The following is a 12,188-nucleotide window of genomic DNA, read 5'->3' on the forward strand; positions in this document are numbered from 1 at the left end:
GTGCATCGATAATTTCTTATCTGAAACACATCGCTTTATGAATTGCAAATATAATACTTGCAAACAAGTGGTAGCAAAATTCAAACAATGCCCTCAATAAATTCTGGTGAAACATTACATATTTTCCTGTCTATCAATAAGTACGTAAATAATGAAGATATCAAAACCAATGCTGCCATTATTGACTTCTGCTTCACAAAATTAACACAACAACTGGGCTGGCAGGATGGCCTAGAACTATGCACCGTCATCTCTACACTGTCTAACTTGGGTTAAAACCCTGACCAAGCTCTAAACTCTCATCCTGGTGTTTTGCATGTATGTTGAGGTACAAATGTGCGTGCGTGTGTCTTCCTTCAAAGCTGGAGTGTCCTGTCTGATTGCATTAGTTGATGGACATTAAATATCTCACGGTGTCCTTCACAAAGAGTAGGCGTGCAATCGCTGGCATCATGGCCAACTTACAAATTTCTGCTCTAACCTACAGGCGGAACATCCTCAATAGCACAACTGTGCCCCCAGAAAATGATGCTACTTGCAGGAAAAAGAAAGAAGAAGAAGAATACAAGAACTCTAGTCAATCATAATATAATACTGTAGTTGTGTTCAATTTTCATCCTGATAACACTTTAGTCCAGGATATACTGGGCTATAGTATATTGTCGGGAACAAAATTATTATCCACCTCCAACATACAAGCGTGACTATGCCGCTGACGCAATGCCCCTGTTACCAGTAGGTGGATACCCATTTTGCCAACCTTGGAAGGATAACAGGCTGAGTGAATCCACCTGGTGTTATTTAACGGAACATCAGGGGCTCTAAGTCAAGACCCTAAGATTTTAAGCCAACCACCTTAACCATTAAGCCAACATCAGGCTTATTTGCACAAGTATGAAGGACCTTATTATGGAAGTCACAGATTTGCTTGTACATTTAAATTTCTACTCAAGTCAGACACCAGGTAACTGGCACAGCATTTTAGAATAATCAGAAAGATACACCAACAACCTCAATAAAGAACTATTAGTCACAAATGGACAAAAGGGGTCGGAAGGAAATCTCAGTTGGTAGCATACCTGTCACTACATTGTCTCGTCTAGGTTCCGACGTGACCGGTGACCACAACAACTGCCATTCTCCTGCAGTGCTAGCAGGTGGTGCTGCATTTTGGAGCACACTGTTCTGTTTGGGCTGTGACGCCATCTGCATTTTGGTTGCGATTGTTCAAGACACACTGTTCTTTTGCCATGATTTATTGTTACCTAACCAACTGCTTGCTTGAGGTTCGCTCCATAATTAGCATTACCACATAATTATAGCAATGCCAGCTGCAGTAGCTAAGAGTGCTGGGATGTGAATTTCCCAGGCGTGATGAGCTAAAATGAACTATACTGCACCTCAAGGTCTTAATTACTTTACATTGTAGTTTATAATAACTTTATCTCTGCTTAAGTAACTGCCATTGCACTTTTTAACTTATTTTCATCTTTTAAATAGCGATCAATGACAATTCTTTCTTCCTACACCCCACCCGCTTGTATCAATTCTTCCACCCCAGGATCTCATGTATGTGTACCCAACGGAACCTGATTCATCTGCCACATCAGTTGAATTGCCCAGAACTGAGTCTTGGCAAAAGGCATCTCTTGTCCCTATATGCTTTCTCTGGGGTTGCTGTGACCAACAAACTGCAGTACACGGTAAACAAAAATAAATGTTGTTGTACTGTCTTACCTGTGGTGTTGTCAAAGGCTTATCATTCAGAGACACAAAAAAATTGGGATTATGCCAACAGATGTGACGCTGTCTTTTTTTGTGACGACTCCTTTTTCAGATAACTCCAAAAGATTCAGCCAAAGACCAGCAAGTGCCACAAAATGAGGATGCCAGAAAGCAGCGAGCTGCTACTATCATCCAGGCCTGCATATTAGCCTTCCTAGCAAGGTCTGCCTTTTAGTTTGCTATAAAGTCCTTTATTAAATCCTAAAATACTCACAGTAAAAGCAATGACCTCAAACTGTTGCACCATGTGTGATCCAAAAATTGGCATTGGCCACAAATTGGCACAAAAAACTGTAACCTATGTGAACATTAATATATGAAATTATTTTGAGAGATTAACGAAGTTGACTTGTATCTATACACCACCTCTTACTCAAACTCTCTAGGAGGAAGTTTTGTCGACAGAAGGCCAGCGTCATTCGCTTACAGACCTGGTTTCGTGGAATCGTCAAACGCCGCAGTTATGTTGCCCTGAGGGCAGCTGCCATCACTGTACAGAGACACTTCCGGGCACAAAGGGCAAAGAAATGCGCGAGAACAGGTGATTGGAATGTCAACACACACATGAGCAGCTGGAAACGGATGAGCCTTCGAGAAGAAAGTTGCCCAAAACAGATCCTCAACAAGTTCTTCAAAAGGTGAAATGCAATGTAAGGTTAAGCGAAGGATCTATAACAAAACATGTAATCAGAAATAACAAAACCCCTTTTTTTTTTCTTTTCTTTTTTTGTATACTGAATCGAGGCTCGTGAAAGAGCTAACATTTATTTCACAAACAAATCAACCAGACAAACAAAATATATAAAAAGAGGGAGCGGAAGACAAGATGGGGAGAGAAGGGGAAGCACACAAACATAACATTTGAGGGCAGGGAGATGTGTGGGAGGGAGAGGGCTTGGGGGGGAGGAGGCGTGGGAAGGGGGGGTGGGGAGTGGGAGAAGTATAAAACACAAGGACACCAAGGACTTCCAGGACAGAAGTTGGTATTTCAAAAAAGTGGATTTGGGGTGAAATTAGCGGGGGTAGAAAAGATCAAGGTTTTGGATGGGGTAAGATAAGAGATGGTGGTGAACAGCTGTTTTAAACACCTGGAGGGTGGAGTGGGATTGAAGAGAGTGAGGGAGTTTGTTCCAGAGGCGGGAGAAAAGACGAATGAAGGAGTGAAGGTGAGCAGAAAGTCTTGATTTTGGCAGTTTAACCATAAGAGGGTTGCAGGCGGATCTTGTGCGACCTGTAGGAATATTTGGGGGACAGAGCCCAGAGAGAGCTGGGGGGGCAAGGCCAGAGAGGAGTCGGTAGAAGACGGAAAGACCACCAACCTGCCTGCGGTGAGTGAAAGGCCCTTGGAGTTAGCTTCATCGCGGGAGATTCCAATGATTCTGAACGCTTTGGTTTCAACAGCGGGAAGACCAGCTAGGTGTGAGGCAGGAGCACCAGCCCAGAGGGGAGAGCAGTATTCCATTGAGCTGCGGATGAAAGCCTTGTATGTGGTGAGGAGCTCAGGTGTGCTCAGGTGTGCCCTGAAAAATACCTTCATTAATTTATTTATTTTGTCTTTTGTTTAGCCTGAAGAACAAGGATTTACAGTTGGAAAATATCAACCAAATACCAGAGTCGGCGAAGTTGCAAGGAAGGCCTCCACAGCCAACACGGAAGAGCCTGCAACGGTGCAATGACATGTGGGAGTCGCTTTGCAAGCAAAACCTGTCCAGTAGAGCTAGTGCAACTCCTGCTGACAGAATACCACGCAATGGTCTTTGGCACCATCAAATCAACCCTATTACTTCGGATGAAGAGGATGAAGGGTTCGTAGGCAGCGAAGAGCAAACCATGGAGTCACCACTGAAGCTGAAAACAAATGATAACACCAACACTGTTGATAGTGTTGAGGACATGGATTTAAAAAATGGGTCTTTTGAATGGGTCCGTGAGCGATTCAGACAGTCTGCACCAAATTTTCCAAGCCTGAGTAGCTTTGGAGCAAGTGCCGCTTTATCAGCTACTCCTCCAAGCGAAGGCCCGCTTTCCCTTTATGGCACGCCTCAGGGTCTAGACTATGATCTTGAAACCGAAGGCTCACTGACTTCAACCGACACATCTTTGGAGCTGCCACTGCGATATGCTGCCAACAGAAGCCAGTCCACGTGCCGGGATTTCCGTTACTCGGTGGGTACGTACCGCAACTCCTTCTGGAGTACGTGTTCTTCCGATGGCCAACAACACGAAACGGTGAGACAATGTCATGTTTATTGTTGGTATGCAATTTCCATTTTCGAATCAGATGATGTTATGTTCTACTAAACACACGTATATATGTAGGCAGGAGATGTGGAGCAAAGCTTTGATCACAGCTTGGATGAGGACGAGGAGCTAGCAGCACAACGCAACACTATCTACTCCACAACAGGGCCTTCTAACTTCGAAAGCTTCCTTTACATGAAGAGTAAGTTTTTTGGGGGGAGCCATGTAAACTTTTTGCTTTTATTCCCTTTTTGATTCGAAATTCCACATTCAGTCTCCATTATGAGAATAATTCGTAAAATGTGTTGTAATGTAAATCGTAATGTAACGACTGTAAAATGTGTTGGATTCGATTTATTGCACATGGACTTCCTCGATAATAATTCAAATGCAAGTGTTATTTTGATTATTTGAAACAAAGTAACCCTTTACATCATATTTTTTAGTAATTTTAACTTTAAATAATTACCAGATGTATCCACGGCAGGATTATAATTGATAGTCTGTGTGATATTGCAACCCAATGAACCTTACATCGAATAACACAAGGGGAAGGAAAGGTAGTGAAGAGGAAGAATGTTTGCCTCCACCTTGTCCAGTCTGGGTTTGATTTCCGATGGAATAGGATCTGGTTACTTTCTGTTGCCATGGTGATGTACAGGTGGGGCATGATGCAATCATAGGATACAAGGTCCTTTTTGATTCAAGAGTACAAGACTAGAGACTCGACAGACTAGAGCTTGGTGTATTCATCTGCACTATGAGTAACGTCATAAGAATTCAGAATAAATACTGTAATTATGTGTCAGAATACGGTTCAACAAAAAAACATGTCACATGGAGTTTCTATCAGTGAGTACAGAGAGTCCTGTTCTTATGGTTGAGGTACGAATTGTCTCTTTGGTCGTCCCTGTAGTAAGTTCAGGACTCTCCTTCAATCAGGTTGTTTATTAAAGACGACACCAAACTTTCACAGAACACATCGCCATCATGACGAGCAGCAAGCACCCACCAAAGCCACGCCCCCAGACGTCACGACGCAGTACGTACTACCAATCACAACAGTCCCCATCCTTAGGCCCATCCCTCACCAGAAATGTCAGAACTATCACTGGTTGCCTTGAACTTGTGATTTTCTTGCAGTTTCAAATTGATATGGTGGAATGCCAAACAAATTTATAGTGTTCAATATAAACAATCTCTTAAATCAAATTTACTGCATTTGATAACCCGTGATGCAAGAGTGACTCTTATAGGCGTCATTTTCCATGTGACCTCGTAACTCATTATCTCCCAACATTTACGTGGGGAACCTTTATATCTCACTATTTAAATACAATTACATTGTAAAGTTAGGAATATGTTTTTGGTCATAGAGGTTGTAGAGGTCATAGAGGTCATAGAGGTCATAGAGGTTAGAGGTGTTATACCCTGCGCATCGTAAGAGCGTGACCAAGGGTTGGCGTCAGGAAGGGCATCCGGCCATAAAAACATTGCCTCAAACAGGGAACCATGATTGTCATGGGGCCCGCAAGGCTAACCCCCGCTCTAGCGGGGAAAATGGCCTTAAAACCGATCATTCATTCATTCATTCATAGAGAGTTTTGAAGACACATAAAATAATTTATTTATAGGATGTTGGCAGGATTTCTTTGAGATTGACCATAACAGCTATTGGCCTGAGAATCAGAATCAATTGGACCTTGTACTCTTGAATCAAAAAGGACCTTGTATCCTATGATTGCATCATGCCCCACCTGTAAATCACCATGGCAACAGAATGTAACCAGATCCTATTCCATCGGAAATGAAACCCAGACTGGACAAGGTGGAGGCAAACATTCTTCCTCTTCACTACCTTTCCTTCCCCTTGTGTTATTCGATGTAAGGTTCATTGGGTTGCAATATCACACAGACTATCAATTATAATCCTGCCGTGGATACATCTGGTAATTAATTAAAGTTAAAATTACTAAAAATATGATGTGAAGGGTTACTTTGCTTCAAATAATAAAAATAACACTTGCATTTGAATTATTATCGAGGAAGTCCATGTGCAATAAATCGAATCCAACACATTTTATGATTACAAGCATTCTTCTTGTATGATGTGGGATCCTTTACAAAATGTTCAACATCAGATTAAACACTGGGCCTTCAAAAATGAATCTGATTTCAGATTTTAATAACCTCGTCAATTAAGACTGCCTTATTATTTAATTTATTATTATTATATTAGATTCTATTAAATTATTCTATTAATTCTATGAAGAATTATCTATCTATATTATCTCTTATTATTCTATAATCTATATTATATCTATTATTATTATTATTATTATTATTATTATTAGAATATTTATTATTATTATTGTTAATGTTATTTATATAATTATTTATCATCTATATTATCTATTAATTCGATTAAATTCTATTAAGAATTCTATTAAAGTTTGCTTATTATTGATTTATTATGAAGAATGAAGCTGGTGGAGAAGCCAAGTCAGTAGATTAGGGAAGTAATTTCTACGCACTTTATTACTTGTTGGCCTTCTTGAGAGATAAGTTGAAGCCAGCGATTTATATTTTTCAATGAGCAGACAAACTCTCTTGTTGGTTCCACTAAAAAAAAAAAAAAAACCCACCTTTAGAGGCCATTTTTCCCCGCAAAGCGGGGGTTGGCCTTTTTCGGGAACCGTGGTTGTTGTTGTTTTTTGGTCCCCTTTTTGAAGCAATGTTTTACGGCCGGATGCCCTTCCTGACGCCAACCCTTTTTGCCGCCTTTAACGACAAACAGGGAATTACCAGTGAACTGGTACTCAATTGAAACTATTCACTATTGTACTGAAACACGCCGATCGAAGTAAAACAGTGGATGGACAGCCATTTTTAAAATGTATACATGATTTATAATTTGTATGCCAACTGCATGAATCGATCTTTTTTCCAATGATATTGTGAGCTTTAGTTTTCAGGCCATATAAACTCCTTGCTTGACTACCTGGCACAAGTGGCCCAAGATAGCTGAACCAGTTAGGCTGGTTATATTTCATGCAGCCCCATTTGAATGCAAAGGAAATGCTCTAACATGATCAAACACGAAATTATGTTAATAATTCGATGCTGAATGAAAAACCTGAAACTGACAGTGAAACGCTTTGTGATTTATTTATTTATTTATTCAAGATTCAACATGAAGAGAAAAGGTACATTGATTGGTTTATTGTGAGAAACCTGATCGGTGCTAACTTGAAAAGGGGGCTTGTGCTCTATGCAGCTGCTCTCGGGGCATTAAGCCAATCACAGTGTGGAACGACGTCACGTACATGCAGACCAGACCAAAAGCGCAGGCAGATTTAATGAGGCAGCTCGGTTTTTACTGGCACTCTAATAGTTGCATGAAAATTCTTCTGAAACACATGGGATTTTCAGAAGCTTAGAATCGAAATCTGCTGCCTTCAGCCAGATTTTAACCCACAACCATGGGGTCATTCGGCCACCACTATTTAACACTGAAAAGTCACATTTTCTTTAAAGATTTATCATATACAGTACAGTAATTCATATATTAATATTGGGAAGTATTACAGAAGCTGTTGAGATGTTGATTTTATGCAGTACTGAATAAGAAGAAAGTAAATGTTCTTGAGTGGTCCAGTCAAAGTCCTGACTTGAACCCAATTGAACAATTATGGTGAGATTTGAAGATTGCAGTCCATCGACGATCCCCATTAAACTTGACAGAACTAGAGCAATTTTCATGTGAAGAATGGGCAAAGATTTCACCATCTCACTGTGCAAAGCTGGTAGAGGCCTACCCATAAAGACTCATGGCAGTCATTTCTGCAAAATATGCTTTCACCAAGTACTGACCTAAGGGGCTGAATACTTTTGCAACCAGAGAATTTTGATTTGTACATGCTTTCTGGAGGTATTCCTGGCATGTAACCTCCTTCAACTATAACAGTGGTTAGTCATCAAATTTTCAAAAAACCTTTATTATGAGAACTAGCGTGACTTGGCACGCTCATGCGCCTCACCACACGTCGTTTTTGGTGTCTTTTGGGTCTTCATGGCGTTTTGGGTCTTCAGGGCCATTTGGGTCTTCAGGTTCTTTTGGATCCTCTGGGCCTTCAAGGGCATTTTGTGTCTTTGGGGTCTTTTGGGTCTTCGGGGTCTTTTGGGTCCTCTGGGCCTTCAAGGGTATTTTGTGTCTTTGGGGTCTTTTGGGTCTTCGGGGTGCTTTTTTGTCTTTGGTGTCTTTTGGGTCTTCAGGGTGCTTTGGGTCTTCAGGGTATTTTGGGTCTTCGGGGCCATTTAGGTCTTCAGGGTCTTTTGGATCCTCAGGGCGTTTAAGGGTATTTTGGGTCTTTGGGGTGTTTTGTTTCTTCGGGTTCTTTGGGGTCTTCGGGGTCTTTTGGGTCTTCAGGGGCTTTTGGGTCTTCAGGGTCTTTTGGGTCTTTTGGGTCTTCAGGGTATTTTGGGTCTTCAGGGTCTTTAAGGGTATTTTGGGTTTTCAGGGGTCTTGGTGGTCTTAAGGGTCTTGGGGGACTTAAAGGGTTGTCAAAGTTCTGAGGGGTCTCAGCAGTCTAAACGTAATTAAGGGTTCATGAACTGTGTTTTGGGTGTTAATTTTGTTTGAAGAAGAAGACATTTTGGTCGCATATAAAATATAAACAAACATAATCATATACGTTTGCTCTATTATAATAACATTAATTATAATTAATTAGTAATAATAAAAATTTCGTCTAGTATAGTTCAAGCACAAAGCGGCTGTGGATGGACTTTGCATTTTGAAATGCTTTCTAGTTACGACTTTTGATACTACCTTGCACTAGGTGGTGCTATACTATACACATTTACATACAGCGAATTGGGGTTCTCCTCTACTCACCCCTCCCCACACCCACAAACCATGGGGGATATTTTTATGCTGATTAAATTTTGGGGTCAAGAGGTCAAAAATCAAAGTCTGTAATAGATCTATAACTTGAGAACGGCTGAAGTGATCTAATTCAAACTTGGTACAGATATGTATAATGATGTAAAGATTAACTGATTGGAATATGGGGTCCTGAGGTCAAAGGCCAAAGGTCATGTCAGGTAAAAATGTGATAACTTGTGAACAGCTAAATGGATTTAAATCAAACTTGGTACAAGTATTTGTACAAGTATGGTACCAAACTTGGTACCAAAATCAAGACTTTCTGCTCACCTTCACTCCTTCATTCCTCTTTTCTCCCGCCTCTGGAACAAACTCCCTCACTCTCTTCAATCCCACTCCTCCCTACAGGTCTTTAAAACAGCTGTTCACCACCATCTCTTATCCTCCCCCATCCAAAACCTTGATCTTTTCTACCCCCGCTAATTTCGGTCCCCATGTGTTTTATACCTCTCCCCCCCCCCCCCCCCGCCCCATCCCCTTCCCACGCCTCCTGCCCCCAAGTCCTCTCCCTCCCACACTTCTCCCTGCTCTCAAATGTTGTGGTTGTGTGCTTCCCCTTCTCTCCCCATCTTGGCTTTCGCTCCCTCTTTTGTATATTTTGTTTGTCTGGTTGATTTGTTTGTGAAATAAATGTTAGCTCTTTCACGAGCCTCGATTCAGTATACAAAAAAAAAGAAAAAAAAAAAAAGTATTATAATGATGTAATAATATGGGCGGAGGCATATTGGAGGCATAGTTTTCAACTGATTTCATCGAGCGGTCAAGTTTTCGTAATGCTCGCACTTCTGGGAGTATGAATTTTTTGCGGTCTAAAACTTTGCCAGGTACACCCCACGTCCAACCACCATTTTTCAACTCAATATAGCGATTGAGGAGTGCACAGTCAAACAAAGAAACAAAATTAATTAATTAAACAAAGAAAGGAGTGTTTCAACACTAATGTGGATATAAGAGGAATGAAAATGTTGAGGCTTCAAGGCCAAAATCTACTTTTTATTGCAAAGGCATCCAGAAACTCACCCAAATCTAAGGAAAATGTGTTCACTTGTTTGGTGCTACCATCCGAGCACAGCTCGTGATCCTTTAACCTCAGGTTCAAATCCAGTATTTGTGTTGATTTGTTCATCGTTTCCTCGTGCCCTTGTGATTTGTAAGTGCCGGTAAATTTGTAAATTTACAAAATGATTTGTAAATTTGTAAATGTACAAGGATGTCTTAGTTTTGATTGGTATATTATAATATGTAACAAAAGACCTTCAATTGAGCTCCATAACCCTCCATCCCAATCTCTCAGCTGGTGTGCTGGGCACGTGGAAGCTTCGATGGTGCATGCTTCGTGACGACACCTTCATGTGGTTCCGAGCCCGCCAGGAAGCCGTGCGCTCGGGCTGGCTGCTCAAGCTAGCCAATCGGTCTTCCTCCCTGAGTCGCGTCTTGTGGAGGAGGCGTTGGTTCGTGCTACACGCCGGAGAGCTGCTATGCTACGAGAATGACCGTGAAGACAAGCTTCATTACACAATCGATGTCCAATCGATCAGGTAAGGATGCAAAGTTTAACAAAACTATTTTGCCTCAAAACACATTCCCATAAAATAACTGAACTTTCAAAACTTCAAAAATGGTCTGCTTTGTGAAGTTCTTACATTGTGTGTTAAAACAGATCTGCTAATTCAACATCGGTCTCTTTTCGAACTTCTGATTGAAGAATGTCTTTACTTTTTTTTGGACGGTCAACTATCCTTGTAACATAAATCTTCATGCTTGCAGACACATCCAAGATCAGACAGAGCAGGAGAACGGTATTGATATGGTTATGCCGGACAAGACCTTCCGTTTCATTGCGTCGTCACCAGAAGATGCCAGGTAACGTCTGGCTAGACAGAAGCTGCTGCAAAAATACAAGTACATGGAAAGATTTGCACAAGCCTTCACAAACCATATTATTATAGTTGTTATTATGATTAATTATTACTGATGAGGACATTAAGGCTGTTCCAGTATTTGATGAGGACATTGAGGACATTAAGGATGAGGATGAGGACATTAAGCTTTAAAACAGCTGTTCACCACCATCTCTTAACTTCCCTCATCCAAAACCTTGATCTTTTCTACCCCCGCTAATTTCACCCCAAATCCACTTTTCTGAAATACCAACTTCTGTCCTGGAAGTCCTTGGTGTCCTTGTGTTTTATACTTCTCCCACCCCCCCCCCCTTCCCACGCCTCCTCCCCCCAAGCCCTCTCCCTCCCACACATCTCCCTGCTCTCAAATGATGTGTTTGTGTGCTTCCCCTTCTCTCCCCATCTTGTCTTCCGCTCCCTCTTTTTATATATTTTTATTGTCTGGTTGAAAAATAATAAAATTGTTTGTGTTTGTTTGTGAAATAAATGTTAGCTCTTTCACGAGCCTCGATTCAGTATACAAAAAAAAGAGGCTAAAACAGCCATGTTTCAAAATTGCGGCACTTACATTCTGGGTTGTAACCTGGTGTTGGCTTAGCGGTTAGGGTGCTGGCTTGGGATGCTTGGGATCCTAGCATCCTGAGTTCGAATCCCGGTTGATCGCTGAATTAACGCAAGGCGGGTTGACTCAGCCTGTTCATCCTTCCGAGGTCGGCAAATTGAGTATCAGCTCACTGGTAATTCCCTGTGTGTCGCAAGAGGCGACTAACAGGGTTGGTGGCAGGAAGGGCATCCGGTCATGAAACATTGCTTCAAAAAGGGGACCACGGTGCCCCAAAAAGGCCAATCCCTGCTCTGCAGAGAAAAATGGCCTCCAAAGGTGGATTCTACATTCTGGGTTGTGATAATACCCTGTAAAAATCCCTCTTTTGTATTACTTTGAGGCTCGCAAAAATCTCCGATTGTTTTCTTAAGAGAAATGGGATGCTGATCTCGTTAGAATTCTTTGTCATTGAGATCAATCTCTCATGACTGTATGAGATTACAGGTACAGTGTAACTTTTGGTATTAATATCACTTGTGGACTTGGAGTGCTGATAAAAATAATGTTTTCAATTGGTTTTTCCATTATACACTAGATGTATCTACAGTATTTCACCACATCGTGTAAGATTACATTCACATGAATATATAGAATTGGAACCTGGGCTTCCATTGGTTCATACTTTCTACATAGACAACTGTGCTGTGTTCTCCTTTTATACACAGATAGGATGAAAATAATGTATCCTAGGCCTTACTCGCAGCAGACA

General features: G+C 41.3%; 1 protein-coding gene across 1 annotated transcript in view; it reads left to right on the forward strand.

Moving 5' to 3' along the window:
• Positions 1-12,188, forward strand: part of LOC137431078 (unconventional myosin-X) — an 87,420-nt gene that overhangs the window by 40,422 nt on the left and 34,810 nt on the right. The window contains exons 4-10 of the mRNA XM_068121973.2: positions 1,562-1,703; positions 1,838-1,947; positions 2,172-2,423; positions 3,351-4,014; positions 4,105-4,228; positions 10,269-10,512; positions 10,742-10,837. Of these exons, the coding sequence (XP_067978074.2) occupies positions 1,562-1,703; positions 1,838-1,947; positions 2,172-2,423; positions 3,351-4,014; positions 4,105-4,228; positions 10,269-10,512; positions 10,742-10,837 (1,632 nt within the window). The remainder of the gene's footprint in view (positions 1-1,561; positions 1,704-1,837; positions 1,948-2,171; positions 2,424-3,350; positions 4,015-4,104; positions 4,229-10,268; positions 10,513-10,741; positions 10,838-12,188) is intronic.

This window comes from Myxine glutinosa, chromosome 1 (assembly GCF_964187855.1).
Source record: "Myxine glutinosa chromosome 1, kmMyxGlut1.1, whole genome shotgun sequence".
Taxonomy (NCBI): Eukaryota; Metazoa; Chordata; class Myxini; order Myxiniformes; family Myxinidae; genus Myxine; species Myxine glutinosa.